This window comes from Muntiacus reevesi, chromosome 1 (genome assembly GCF_963930625.1).
Source record: "Muntiacus reevesi chromosome 1, mMunRee1.1, whole genome shotgun sequence".
Taxonomy (NCBI): domain Eukaryota; kingdom Metazoa; phylum Chordata; class Mammalia; order Artiodactyla; family Cervidae; genus Muntiacus; species Muntiacus reevesi.
Window position 1 is genome coordinate 188470943 of NC_089249.1, and position 15136 is coordinate 188486078.

At 40.6% G+C, this 15136-nt stretch overlaps 1 protein-coding gene across 1 annotated transcript in view; it reads left to right on the forward strand.

Moving 5' to 3' along the window:
- Positions 1–5110: 5110 nt before the first annotated feature.
- The window catches only part of LOC136155953 (olfactory receptor 7A17-like), a 61139-nt gene continuing 51113 nt past the window's right edge, over positions 5111–15136 (forward strand). Inside the window, exon 1 of the mRNA XM_065918214.1 lies at positions 5111–5607. Coding sequence (XP_065774286.1) covers positions 5111–5607 — 497 coding nt within the window. The remainder of the gene's footprint in view (positions 5608–15136) is intronic.

Genomic DNA, 15136 nt, shown 5'->3' on the forward strand with positions numbered 1-15136 from the left:
AAAAATTCACACATAGTCATGTAAGAGGAAATAACTCAGGTAATGCATTCTCATTACATTTTAAAATTCATTCTGTTATAGTCTTTTTTTTTTTTTTTTTTACCAAGTCTTGGCAATTTAATTTTGTATTGGTGACCCATGTTGATGTTGTTAAATCATTACTATTTAATATTTTTCTATAATTTTCTTTAGATATTCACCCAATATTGTTACATACAGCTGTCTTGAAACCACTTGACTTAAACTAATTTCATTCTCACTGACATTTTGTCCCATAAATTCTTAATTTATTGTAAAACATCTCTTTGTATACTATCTACATATACATGCCAATACACTTTTATACAAATGCATGAATAGGATCCTTTGCACATCAAAATTGCTCCTTATGTTTTAGTGAAATCATTTTCCCTACCTTTTTTCCTTCTTAATAATTTCTCATAGACTTGCCTCCAATTACTACTCTAATGATTTATTATTTATCTGACTGTATCATGGGCTTCCCAGGTGGTTCAGTGGATAAAGAATCTGCCTGCAATGCATGAGCCACAGGAGACACAGGAAATGTGAGTTCCGTCCCTGGGTTGGGCAGATCTCCTGGATGAGGGCATAGAATCCACTCCAGTATTCTTGCCTGGAGAATTCCATGGATGGAGGAACCTGGTGGGTTACAGTCTACAGGGTCGCATGGAGTCAGACACGACGCGCGTGCACACACATGCAGAATCTGTGTCGTGTGCCTGTGTTACTCTCCCTTTGATGGTCCTTCACGTCCTTTAAAATTAAATCACTAGCATATCAATGATACAGAAACATAAGGTAGTGAAAGTCAGAATCTAGCTGTGACTGTGGGTGTCACCCGTGGAGGGCTCAGAAGAGGTTAGAGATATTGCACAGCATCCTACAAGGCACAGGACAGATCCCACCACAACAATCCGGATCAGAGGGCAGTTGTGCCAGCGCTGGAGAATCCTGAGTTAAAGCACATCCGCATTGTGAATAGTTAGAGATGTCTTCAGATTTTCCCCTAAAACACTGTCATTTTTGCCAGAAGAGTCAGAGAGCACTCTTTTGCTACTAGTTTGAAAGTTCTTGGCTCAAGTTTTTCCCAAGATGATAGTAGGTAAGAGCTTCCTTGTTGTCTTCTTAAACTATATACTGAGTTAGAGAAAATTTATATATTTAATATAAAATATATGAATCAAAATACATTTAATATTATAGAATATATATAATCAAAATGGTGACCAAGTAAATATATTTGATTTGCCTATTACTGTTATATACTCATATTATATGCCCATTTTCCTACACTAAAAAGACTCTCAAGTAATTTTTATAAATTATGTTTTCAAATGACTTTTTATAATTAGCTTTTTATTTTTAAATAATACTAGATACACAGGACATTACAGAAAAATTCAGAAATGTCCCATGAGCTCCTCACCCAATTTCTCCCAATATCTTAAATACTATAATAACAAAACCAGGAATTGACACTGGTACCATCCACAGATGCTCTCACATCATAGATATTTCAGATAGCCAAATTTCTCCAGTTTTATGTGTGTGTGTGACTTCTGAGTCATATTTTTGGCCATAACATTAAAAAATTTAATTTAGTTGTACATCTCTATTGTCTCACTTCTGAACATCTTGCCTTATTTATGATGATTTTACACAGCCATAGATTTTATATGTAGTTTTCAAGATATTAATCTAAAATGTTTTGGTTACTCTTACACTGGGGCTATAATTGTTCTAATATTTCATTAATATCAGATGTTGGGGGGCAAAACTTCATTTCTTGGTAAATAGTTATGCCAGCTATTACCAACAATTCTATCCTTCCAAACAAATTTAAATAAATGTTCACGTATACTAAATGCTGATATAAAATGAGAAATAAGTCCTGATTCATTCAACAACAATAAATGAGCATCTGCTACTTGAAAAAACATTATATAAACATTACATAGTATATTATTATACCTATAGGTCGTTTTCAGTTTAATTAATTCTTATTGACATCATAAATTATTTCTTGTTCATTTAGTTTTCAATACCTCATTTAATTTCATTTACTAGACTTGTTTTTTAGAGAAGGAAATGGCAGCCCACTCCAGTGTTCTTGCCTGGAGAATCCCAGGGACAGAGGAACCTGGTGGGCTGCTGTCTATGGGGTCACACAGAGTCGGACACGACTGAAGCGACTTAGCAGCAGCAGCAGACTTGTTTTGTAATTACACTATTTAACTTGGTTTCATTATTTCCTTACTTTTTTATTTTTCCCAATTTAGTTTTGTGAAAGTGTTAGTCGTTCAGTTGTGTCTGACTCTTTGTGACCCTATGGACTGTAGCCCACTGGCCTCCTCTGCCCATGGAATTCTCCAAGGAAGATGCTAGAATGGGCTGCCACTTTTTCCTCCAGGGGATCTTCCCAACCCAGAGATTGAACCCGGGTCTCCTGCACTGCAGGCAGATCGTTTACTGTCTGAGCCATCACATATAGTCACATACCTGGTTAACAAAACAGGTGAAGTCTCTGCCTAGGGGATCTAGAATCATGACTGGGAAGACAGAATACATTGAAAGACATGCATGCATAATGCAATGTCCTCAGATAACTAATATGAAGAAAGTAATTTAGTGACAAGATTGGAATTGTCACAGAGTGTAGGTGTTTATGTGTGGACCGTGGACTTTGTTGATACTGAAACAAAGATCAGACTTCGGACAAAGGATGCCTTGAGAACTAATCAAAAAAGCAATCAAACCACAAACAAAGCAAAGCAAAGCTGCCACTTATTAAAATGAAGACAGAGACTTGCCAGGTCTGCAATGTGAACCTGGTTAGTCAAATAAACAAGAAACGGGCACAGGAAAACATTTCTGCTAGCTGATATGTCAAATGCTCACTATTCAGTTACTTTCATTTTACTTTACAAACATCCTTGTGTACAGTATTGGTTTATTGCTTTTGGCATTTTATCTCATGGGCTGTAAAATCTCTAATTGTTTCACACCATAAAGATATAGTGATCTTTTCTTTTGAATGACTTTATTTTTGCTTTTTCAGTATTTTCCATGGCCAGGGATGAAATATAACAACACATGAAATGTCACCAGAACCGAAGACGCTTTTCCTCACCAAAGTCTCAGGGATCTTTTGAGCTTATGCACCATCTCCCTCCCTCTCTCGATCTCTCTCTTTCTCCCTTTCTCTTTCTCTCTCATATATATTTCTGCTTGCTTGTGCTGAGTCGTATCCAATTCCTTGCAACCGCATGGACTGCAACCCACCAGGCTCCTCTGTCCGTGGGATTTTTCGGGCAAGAATACTAAAGTGGGTGGCCATGCCCTCCTCCAGGGGATCTTCCTGACTCAGGGATTGAAATTATGTCTCCAGTGACTCCTCGTCCATTGGTAGGTAGATTCTTTACCACTGAGCTATCTGAGAATCCATATATATATGGATTATATATATACATATATATGTGGATTATACATATATATGTATGAATTATATGTATGTGTGTGTGTGTGTATATATGTAAAATCCAGGTTTTGAAATTTTGAGGAAAGATACAGACATCTAGGTAAACAATGTAGAGACACATATGTTCCCTGAACGTATCTTGATGTGCCTTTACGACAAGAATAAAATGACGACCAAAACTGAGCACCACCTTCACTGGTACTGGGGAAATCTGTTGCTATGCTCAGTCTTGTCTGATTCATGGGCTTTCCCAGGCAAGAAAACTGAAGTGGGTTGCCATTTCCTGCTTCAGGGGATCTTCCCAACCCAGGTATTGAGTCCCTGTCTAGTGCATCTTCTTCATTGGCAGACAGATTCTTTATCACTGTGCTACCTGGGAAGCCACCTGGGAAATGTACAAAAGGGCATTTCTGGATGCCCTTTGTACATAATCTGATCTAATCACCTTGACCAACATTAACCTTAACTTCATCAGGGTAGTTAAAGGGTGAAAACAAGGTGGAAGTAACACAGCCTAGGAAACCAGAGTCATTGTTTTCTTGCCCCGTGGAGTGGGAGAGGTCTTCAGGGCAGTGGTACCGAGTTCACATATTCCAAGGTGACTCTCATACACAGAGGCCAGAACTCAATCAACAGAAGGGATCCATTTAAACATACAGGACATCTGCGCAGCAATTTCATAAAGTACTAGGAGAACATAGTGGGGGTTTGAAGCTTCAACAGCAGTGGGGAGCCCAACTTATTGCTCAGCCTCCTCTGGCTCCATCTCTCCTCACTCTCCCTCTTGCTCTTACCCACTCCCCTCATTAACCCCTCCCACATTAGTGTCTTTTTTAAAAACTAGGACAGCTTAGACAGGTGCCTTCCCCAGGGCCTTTGCACAGGCTATTCTCTCTGCCTGGCACAAAGTTCTCCTTGTGCCTGGCACATTCATGGCTCCTGCTCTCTCTTCCTTGAGGTCTCTGTTCAAATGATAACTATTTTTTGCATGTCTTGCTTTAAATAATAGGAGCCCTTCATAAGAATTTCCCTTATACGTGCTTTCAAATTTCTACGTAGAACATTTCACCATCTCCCAGGCATATATATCCTAGAGGAAGAAATGGCAACCCACTCCAGTATTCTGGCCTGAGAAATCCCATGGATAGATGGATAGAAGAGCCTCGCAGGCTACAGTACATGAGGTTACAAAGAGTCAGACATGACCGAGCCCACACATACACACACACTCACACGCACATAATATTTTTTCTCCTTGGACAGATTTTTTAAGTTTTCATATTTCGGCACCGTATGCACATTTCCTAGACAGTACCTGAGATATTGTTTCACCCAAAATATAGTGCCTAAAGGAATGAAAAAATTTCTCATTAAATATGTGGATTACATGACATCTTGGGGAAAATGCTAAAACTGGAACACATTTGCAAGTTAGAAATGACAGAGGGAATTTCTTAAAGAGGATCAAGTTCTTGCAAATATTGAAATTAATTAAGAAATGTAATTAAATATAATTAAGCAAAATACAGAGTGTATTTTTTCAACTCTATAATGGCCCTTTTTGTGAAAATGAATCATATTGTCGTGTTTCTTTACAGTCAACATCAACAAATGACACCAAGCAACCTCACAAAGGTTTCAGAATTTTTTCTTCTGGGATTTTCAGAGGAACCAGCACTGCAGCCCCTCATATTTGGTCTTTTCCTCTCCATGTACCTGGTCACTGCATTTGGAAACCTGCTCATCATCCTGCTCATCAGCTCAGACTCCCACCTCCACACTCCCATGTACTTCTTCCTCTCCAACCTGTCCTTCATAGACATCTGTTTCACCTCCACCACCATCCCTAAGATGCTGCAAAACATATGGAAACAGAGCAAAGCCATCACCTATGAAGGATGCATCACCCAGATGCATTTTTTCATACTGTTTGCAGGGTTGGATGACTTCCTCCTGACTGTGATGGCCTATGACCGCTTTGTGGCCATCTGCCACCCCCTTCACTACACAGTCATCATGAACCCCCAGCTCTGTGTAATTCTGGTTCTAGTTAGCTGGGCCGTCAGTGTCCTGGATTCCATGATACAGACCTTCATGGTATCAAAGCTGTCCTTTTGGAGAGATGTGTTTATCCCTCACTATTTCTGTGAACTCAAACAGCTGGTCCAACTTGCCAGTTCTGACCACCTCCTTAATGAAATGGTCATGTATTTTGCAGCAGGGTTGCTGGGTGCTGGTCCCTTTGCAGGCATATTTTACTCTTACTGTAGGATTGCTTCCTCCATATGTGGAATTGCATCAGCTCAGGGTAAATATAAAGCATTTTCCACCTGCGTGTCTCACCTCTCAGCTGTCTCCTTATTTTATGGCACATGCCTGGGAGTGTACCTTAGCTCTGCTGCTACTCACAGTGCACATTCAAGTATAATCACCTCCGTGATGTACACTGTGGTCACACCCATGCTGAACCCCTTCATCTACAGTCTGAGGAACAAAGACATAAAGAGGGCTCTGCGAGCATTCTTCAGAGAGGCAGCTCTAATTAGGCCCATGTTTGTGGGATAAACAAGGGGACATAATTTAAAGTTTCAAAGCCTCAGAGTCTGAAATTATAAATCTCTGATCAGAATTTTTGATCAGATTGTGAAAAGAGAATTTGCTCCTCTATTTCTTGAAATTTTCATATTTTGACTTTGCCTCTTTCATTGCACTTTATGTAACTCACATGATTAGCCTTAGTGATTTCTATCACATCCATCAGTTTTTCACTTTTATGATTTTCTACTCTCTCAAATTTAAGAAATGGCAAGAAGCTCAGTCGCTAAGTTATGTCCAACTCCTTGTGACCCTTTGGACTATAATCCGCCATGCTCCGCTGTCCATGGGACTCTCCGGGAAAGAATAATGGAGTGGATTGCCATTTCCTTCTCCAGGGGATCTTCTTGACCTAGGGATTGTACCTGCGTCTCCTGTGCCTCCAGCATTTGCAGGCAGATTCTTTACCACTGAACCACCTGGGAAGCTCTGGGAAATTATTATAATTGCCTTCATTTCTGTTTCTTTTGATTGTTGTGTCAGTTTGCCATTGCTACATAACAATCTGTCTTAACAGCAAGTGATGTGACACTGTTTTATTAAAATGGATGGTTTGGAATTGTGCTGATCTCTGCTCAGTTCCTCCTGTGTATTTATTTACAGGAAAGTCAGCCGAGGAGGCTCTGTTGATCTTGGTTGAGCATTCTAATACACTGGGAAATCAACTAGTGGTGGCTTAGTCCCTAAGTCATGTCCAATTCTTGTGATCCCATGCACTGTATCCTGCCAGGATCCTCTGACCTTGGGATTCTTCAGATGAGAACACTGGAGTGGGTTCCCATTACCTTTTCAAGAGGACCTTCCCTACCCAGGGCTCCTGCACTGCAGGAAGATTCTTTATCGACTGAGCTATGAGGGAAGCCCCCAGCTAGCTATAGGCTGATTTATCATGTTCTTGACTGGGACCGTGAAGCTCTGTTCTGTAGGTCCTCTTAAACTTGGGGCAGCCCAACTGGATTTATTCATGTTTCTGAGGCAGAATTATGTGAGAATTCAGCAGAATGCACTCAGTCCTCTCAAGGCACACCGTTATTTTCACCAAATTCTATGGACTCAAGCAAATAAAAATCCTAAGTCTAGCCCAGATACAAAGGTGGAGACAGGGATACCTCCTCCTAATTCAAGGTGCTTCAGTGTCACGTTTCAAAAGGTATGGATACAGAGAAAGCTTCACTGAGGGCCATCTCAACAAACCTGTCCAATACAGGTGTAATTTCAGTTCAGTAATGTTTTATTTTTCTTCTATTTTCAATGGATGAATGATCTTAGAAAACACCAGTATATATGTCTTTTTTTTCATTTTTAATTGATATATAATTTGTTGAGATAATATCATATAAGCTTCATGTGTACAAACAATTTTTTTTTTTTTTACTTCTGTATATGAGACAGAGCACTCACAAGCAAAACTTTAGCTTCCATTCATCATGATGAAGTCGATCCCCTTTAAGCCACTCACCCTACATGTTCGATCTTGTTCCCTTTGGAGTGCTCATTTACTGTTTGTTCATTCTGTTCCATATATGAGTGAAATCAAAGGGTATTTGTCTTCCTCTATCTGTTTTATTTTAATTAGCAAAACACCCTCAAATTTTATCCGTGTTGTTGCAAATGAAAAGTTTCATTTTTTTCATTCTGAGTAGTATTTCATTGTGTATGTATGCACATACACATATTTACACATATTTCCCCGTATATCTTGGCTATTTTAAATACCATTGTGATGAACTAAGGGTGCATGCATCTTTAAAAATTCGTGCTTTCATGTTTGAGAATAAATATTCAGGAGTGGAATAGCTGAATCATATGATAGTTCCTAATTATTTGGGGAATCTCTATTTTGTTTTCCATTGTAGCTGTACCAACTTAAATTCACACCAACGAGGCACACATATGGGACAATTAGCTTATAATAAGCAAACAACATATGATGGAAAAAAGATACTCTCTACAATAAAAAGGTTTCCCTTTTCTCCATATGATCACTGACACTCATTTATTGCCTTTTTGATAATGCCATTGTAAGAGGCGTAATATCTCTATGAGGTAATATCTCATTGTGGTTTTCATTTGTATTTCCTTAGTAATTACAGTAAGTGCCCTACATATGAACCTTCAAGTTGCCAACTTTTAAAATGCAAACATGTGTTCACATATCCAGTCATGTAAGTTAGTTCGTGTCTGGCATTATCTGTAAAAGTTAGGTACCTAGGCTAACTTTGTTGGATTTACAAACAAATGGAACTTGGAACACACTCTCAGAACAGAAGTCGTTCACAAGTGGGGGAATTGACAGAGTGACGTTAAACATTTCTTCCTGGGTCAGTTGGCCATCTGTATGTCTTTCTGAGGGCACACTGGTAGCTCAGCTGGTGAAGAATCCTCCTTCAATGCAGGAGACCCAGGATTGATCCCTGGGTCAGGAAGATCCCATGGAGAAGGGATAGGCTACCCACTCTAGTATTCTTGAAAAAAATCTATTAAGGTCCTCTGCTCATTTTAAAATCTAGTTATTTTTTTGTTATTGTTGAGTTACATGAGTCATTTGTATATTTTAATATCAACTGCTTATCAGATAGACCCATTGTAAATATATTCTTACATTTGGTAGTTTGTCTTTTCATTTTGCTGATTTTATTTTCTATGCAAAGGTTTTTAATATGATAGAGTAGCATTATTTATTCTTGGTTTTGTTTCCCTTGCCTGAGGAGATATATATCTAGAATGGATATTACTAAAACTAATATCAAAACGCTTACTACCTTGCTCTTCCTTTAGGTGTCTTATGGATTCAGTCCCAGAGCTTACTGGCTGTGTTTCATTTTGCTGTTTTATAAATTCAATCCCAAGGAAGGTAGAAGCAGCAGGACAGGTGGCACCAGGTCTGGAATTCCAGCATCGAGTGTCTGCAGCAGAGAGAGGAGCAGAGGGGCAGTGGGGCCCCCATCTCCACCCCCCCAGCTACCTAGGTGTCCATGACCCTGTGTCCTCCCCCCACCAGCTACCTAGGTGTCCATGACCCTGTGTCCTCCCCCCACCAGCTACCTAGGGGTCCGTGACCCTGTGTCCCCACCAGCTACCTAGGTGTCCATGACCCTGTGTCCCCCCCACCAGCTACCTAGGTGTCCATGACCCTGTGTCCCCCCCACCAGCTACCTAGGTGTCCATGACCCTGTGTCCCCCCCACCAGCTACCTAGGTGTCCATGACCCTGTGTCCCCCCCCAGCTACCTAGGTGTCCACGACCCTGTGCCTCTCACCAGCTACCTAGGTGTCCATGACCCTGTGATCCCCCCAGCTACCTAGGTGTCCATGACCCTGTGTCCCCCCCACCAGCTACCTAGGTGTCCATGACCCTGTGACCCCCCACCAGCTACCTAGGTGTCCATGACCCTGTGTCCCCCCCACCAGCTACCTAGGTGTCCATAACCCTGTGTCCCCCCCACCAGCTACCTAGGTGTCCATGACCCTGTGTCCCCCCCACCAGCTACCTAGGTGTCCATGACCCTGTGTCCCCCCCCAGCTACCTAGGTGTCCACGACCCTGTGCCTCTCACCAGCTACCTAGGTGTCCATGACCCTGTGATCCCCCCAGCTACCTAGGTGTCCATGACCCTGTGTCCCCCACCAGCTACCTAGGTGTCCATGACCCTGTGTTCCCACCAGCCACCTAGGTGTCCATGACCCTGTGTTCCCCCACCAGCCACCTACAATGCATCAGGGAACTACCCACCCAGCACTCCTAGCAGCACGTGAGGAACACTGACAGCAGCAAGGTACCAAAATCACTGAGGCACAAAAGCAATGGCTAGGGCACAGGGTAACTCCTCTGACAGGTCATAGAGGGTCTAAAGTGCAGATTCATAAACAGAAGCAGCTCAGGTAGAATTAAAGAAAAAAAAAAAAAAGAAAAAAAGCTTTATCTTTTCGCCACCTACTGGGCAAAGAAAGAAAAAATTTCTAACCTCCTGAATCCTCAGCCCGCTGAGCTCCTACTGTGTTAGAACTCTCAGCCAAGATCAACAGAACCTCTGCTGTTGAAATAGAGGTGAATAAAGACATAGGTAGAGTCCAGCAGAAATGTGCACAATTCATTACTATGTAAAGTTATTTAGTGAAACATAATGTTAAATCTGAAGGAGTTGAATCTCCAATACTTTGGGCACCTGATGTAAAGGGCTGACTTATTAGAAAAGACCCTGATGCTGGCAAAGATTGAAGGCAGGAGGAGAAAGGGACAACAGAGGATGAGATGGTTGGATGGCATCACCAACTCAATGGACATAAGGTGAGCAAGCTCCGGGAGTTGGTGATGGATAGGGAAGCCTGGCGTGCTGTAGTGCATGGGGTCCCAAAGAGTCCAACAGGACTGAGTGACTGAACTGAACTGAATGTTAAATCACTTTCTTTCAGGATGATTTGTTATATAGTAACAGATTAATGATACAAAAAGAAAAATACACAGCAGTGAAGGCAATTATAAAAATTTGCTGATTCTTGATTTTGCCATTTGTTTCAGTATAGACCCATTGATGATCTTTCTATTATTCAAGACTTTTTTTTTTTTTCAGAAAACTGTATCAAAATATGACTACATGGAGATTGCCTTCCAGGTGATCAGGGGAGCATGAAAAGAAATGAATGTTTATGGAGAGAAAATTGTGACTCTGGTTCACAGGACCGAGAAGGTATCTAAATTCTCATTTTAGTTACACTATGATCATAATGATTGTAGAGATGCCCTTGTTGTTTAGTCACTAAGTCATGTCTGACTCTTGTGAGTCCATGTACTACAGCCTGCCAGGCTCCTCTGTCCATGGGATTTCCCAGTCAAGAACACTGGAGTGGTTGCCGTTTCCTCATAAAGGAAAATTCTTCTTTATCTGACTGTAGATGTATCTGATCATAAAGGGACGTGTATTGGATGATATTTATAATGTACATTCATCATTCCTTAAATTACTATATCTATTTATAAAAGTGGGAAGTATTTCACTTAGAAAAATGAAAAGGTTCATATGCAGGCAGAACTGTAGATTTTCAAGCAGAAATAAGAAGAGCATCCAATTAAAAAGAGCAAAACAAGCCTTCAGCTTCTTACTTCCAAAGTAACTCCAGCTTTACTTGAATACTGATCATCCATAATTAAAGAAATAGATGCATAGTATGAAAAATGAAATCTTTTGCAAAATAACACAAAGTGCATCTTAACATTTTTCTTCATCATATTACACACGTTTATTATATCAAATGGTTCACTGAAGCTTGTGTTCTGTTGGGAACTCTACCTGAAGACATGTGTATGATAATCTATTTTTGCCAGTGACTGTGATGGCTCAAGGACTTCCCAAGTGGCGCTAGTGGTAAAGAACCCACCTGCCAACGCAGGAGACTTAGATGGAGCCTGATCCCTGGGTCAGGAAGATCCCCTGGATGAGGAAATGGCAACCCGCTCCTGCATTCTTGCCTGGAGAATCCCATGGACAGGAGGGCCTGGCAGGCTACAGTCCAAAGGGTTGCAAAGAGGCAGGACTGAGTGTGTAAGCAGAAACAAACAAGATAGGTGTTGTGGAAACAAAGCTGAATGAGGGAATAGAATCCTAAAGAGGCAAACAGAGTGACAACTAACAAGACATAATGTATGTTCTAGTCCAGAATATCAGGAAGAGCAGCTCAGGTGGTGATAGATAAAGGAGTGATGTATGCAAACATGAAATCAATGGTCTGATATTCTCCTTGTTTTAAACATGTAAATAGCCATGAATGCCTTGAGTAGTTCCCCCTTGCTGCCCCCCACCCGCCCCCACTGTAGGAGTAGTACAGCTCCTGACTATTCTTTATTAAAATGAAAGAAGAGCATTTAATACTTTAAATATTATTTGAGAATACTCTGTTCTTCAGAATTCTACCAATTTGCATGATAAATAGTAATTTCCATGTTGTTCAGGTCCAAAGTTCAAAACAAATTTGAGAGAGAGGGAAAGCACAACATGAACAGCTCTTGGAAAGAGGGACATCACTAAACTTAATCAAGTGAATGACATCAATTTATGGAGCAGGTGAAGTCAAAGAAATGGAAACCCCATGAAATAAATGGAAGGAGCAACTTCTACTTCCAGAATCTGACCAAAAATTGTAGTTTTTCCCTGTGTGGTTTTAAACATTTCATTCATGCTCCCTTCTTCAGCTTGGATCAATTGGTATTTTAATAGTTGTCATCCTAAAGAATGCTTTCAGAGCCAATTTTATGTCCTTGTTCCTCAGACTGTAGATGAAAGGGATAAGCATTTGTGTGACCACAATGTATATGACTGAGGCTGTTGCAATTGAGTGTGAATTGTGGGTAGTAACAGAGCTAAAGTGCCCCCCTAAGCAAGTACAATAAAATAAGGAGACCACAGAGGGGTGAGACACAGGTGGAAGAGGGTTTAAGCTTCCCCTGAGCTGATGAGATTCCACATATGGGGGAAACTATCTTAGAGTAAGAATTAAATATCCCAGGCAGGGGACCGCCAGCCAGCATCCCAGCTGTGAAATCACCATGTCATGAAGAAGGTTGTCAGAACAGGCAAGTTGAACCATCTGGTTAAGTTCACAGAAATAGTGAGGGATTTCCAGTTCTACAGAAGAATAGTCTCAACTCCATTAAGGTCTGTAACAAGGAATGAAAGACAGTGATGGTCCAGCTAACCAGAACCAGAATTCCACAGATTTGGGGGTTCATGATGACCATGTAGTGCAGGGGTGGCAGAGGACCACAAAGCGGTCATAGGCCATCACAGTCATGAGAAAGTCATCCAACCCTGCAAAGAGTATAAAAAATACATCTGGGTGATGCAGCCTTCATAGGTGATAACTTTACTCTGTGTCTGGATGTTCCACAGCATCTTTCGGGGTAATGGATGTGAAGCAGATGTCTACAAAGGACAGGTTGAAGAGGAAGAAGTACATGGGAGTGTGGAGGTGCTAGTCTGAACTGACAGCCAGTTTGATAGAAGGTTTGCAAACACCTTGATCAGGTACATGCAGAGGAAATGCCCAGATATGAAGGACTGCAGTTCTGGTTCCTCTGAGAATCCCAGAATAAGAAATTCTGAAACTCCTGTGATGTTCGTTGGTGCCACGTGGTGGAAGTGACTACAAGTAAAGGGGAAAAATGTGACTAATTTTCATGCAAGTGGGCATTACTCACATTGTTGAAATACTATCTTACATACTTTGCAAATAGGAAATTGATGTCAATGTTTTGTTCATACAATGAGTACAGTGTTTTGGTATTCAAAATCTCCTAAAATCTAGTCATGGAGAACTAATATAGCAAATAAAAATATATATAGCATGTCATATGGTGACACTTACTATGAATAAAATGAAAGCAAGTATAAAGGAAAGAGTAGAGAAGGGATGCTATTTCTATGGGTCTTCAGGTAAGACAGCAAATGAGGTGACATTTGAACAGAGACCTCATGGAAGAGAGAGCAGGAGTCATGAACTTATCAGAAGTGTGTGCCTGGCAGGGAGAGCGGCCAGTGCAAAGGCGCTGGGGAAGGTGCTTGTTTAAGATGTTTTAGATGTTACGATGATTAAGATGTTAAGATGAAAAAAAGGAAGCCAGTGTGGTGAGGGAAGTTAGGAGGGAAAGTGAGGAGAGAAGGTGTCAGAGGATGCTGAGGAACAAGGTGGTTCTGAAACGTCTGCTTCTCAAGGCATCAGACATGACTTAGAGACTGAACAGCACCAACAATACATGTCTCTATGTATGAGAGAGAGAGAGAAATAAAGAAGAAGTGAAAGAGAATACAGAGCTAAGAACTCAAACAGTCCCTGAGAGAAGGCAGTAAGAACATTTCTTTGCTTTTATGACATTTCATGTGCTATTATATTCCCCTGATGCCCAGCAGAAATAATTAAACAGAAAAAATAAATCTATCCAAAGTATCAAAGTTACCACTAAATACTTACGGGTTTTAGACTAAGTACTTATGGTCTAAATACTTATGGGTTGTAAGACCCAAGAGAAAAATGAGCAAAGGGAACAAAATAGCTCTTCACAAAAGGATGCTTATAAAGTACAATGGATAGGAACTGAACATTGGCCATTTTTAATATCAGGCAGCAAAACTTGTTTTTCCTGTGCTTATTTCAATTTCATTTGACTAAATGTTTTTATATGAAAGCAGTGGAGCAAGCCTCTTTCTCTCTTTTCAGATGTGACATCTTTTTTTTCTTTTTCCAGTTATTCTTGGATTTTCATCTTTTTCTGATGAGTCCTAAGGGCATACTCTAGCCCTAGTTCAGATCTTTGCTCAAAAGATCAAAAGTCCACACACATAAAACCAGGATACACTGACCATTTCAACCTTCTCACTAACTTGCTTCATATTAGTCATCTGAGGAAATTGTTGAATTAATCAGGACTTAGGTCTCCTTATATATGGACATTTTTTTCTTTTTTTTTTTTTTTTTCCAGTTATTTTGATTAGTTGGAGGCTAATTACTTTACAATATTGTAGTGGTATTTGCCATACATTGACATGAGTCAGCCGTGGATTTACATGTGTTCCCAATCCCAATCCCCCCCTCCCGCCTCCCTCCCAATCCCATCCCTCTGGGTCTTCCCAGTGCACCAGCCCTGAGCACTTGTCTAATGCATCCAACCTGGGCTGGTGATTTGTTTCACCCTTCATAGTATACTTGTTTCAATGCTGTTCTCTCAGAACATCCCACACTCGCCTTTTCCCACAGACTCCCAAAGTCTGTTCTGTACATCTGTGTCTCTTTTTCTGTTTTGCATGTAGGGTTATCGCTACCACCTTTTTAAATTCCATATATATGCATTAGTATACTGTAATGGTCTTTCTCTTTCTGGCTTACTTCACTCTGTATCATGGGCTCCAGTTTCATCCATCTCATTAGAACTGATTCAAATGAATTCTTTTTAATGGCTGAGTAGTATTCCATAGTGTATATGTACCACAGCTTCCTTATCCATTCGTCTGCTGATGGGCATCTAGGTTAGAGGGTTCCCTTTTCTTCACACCCTC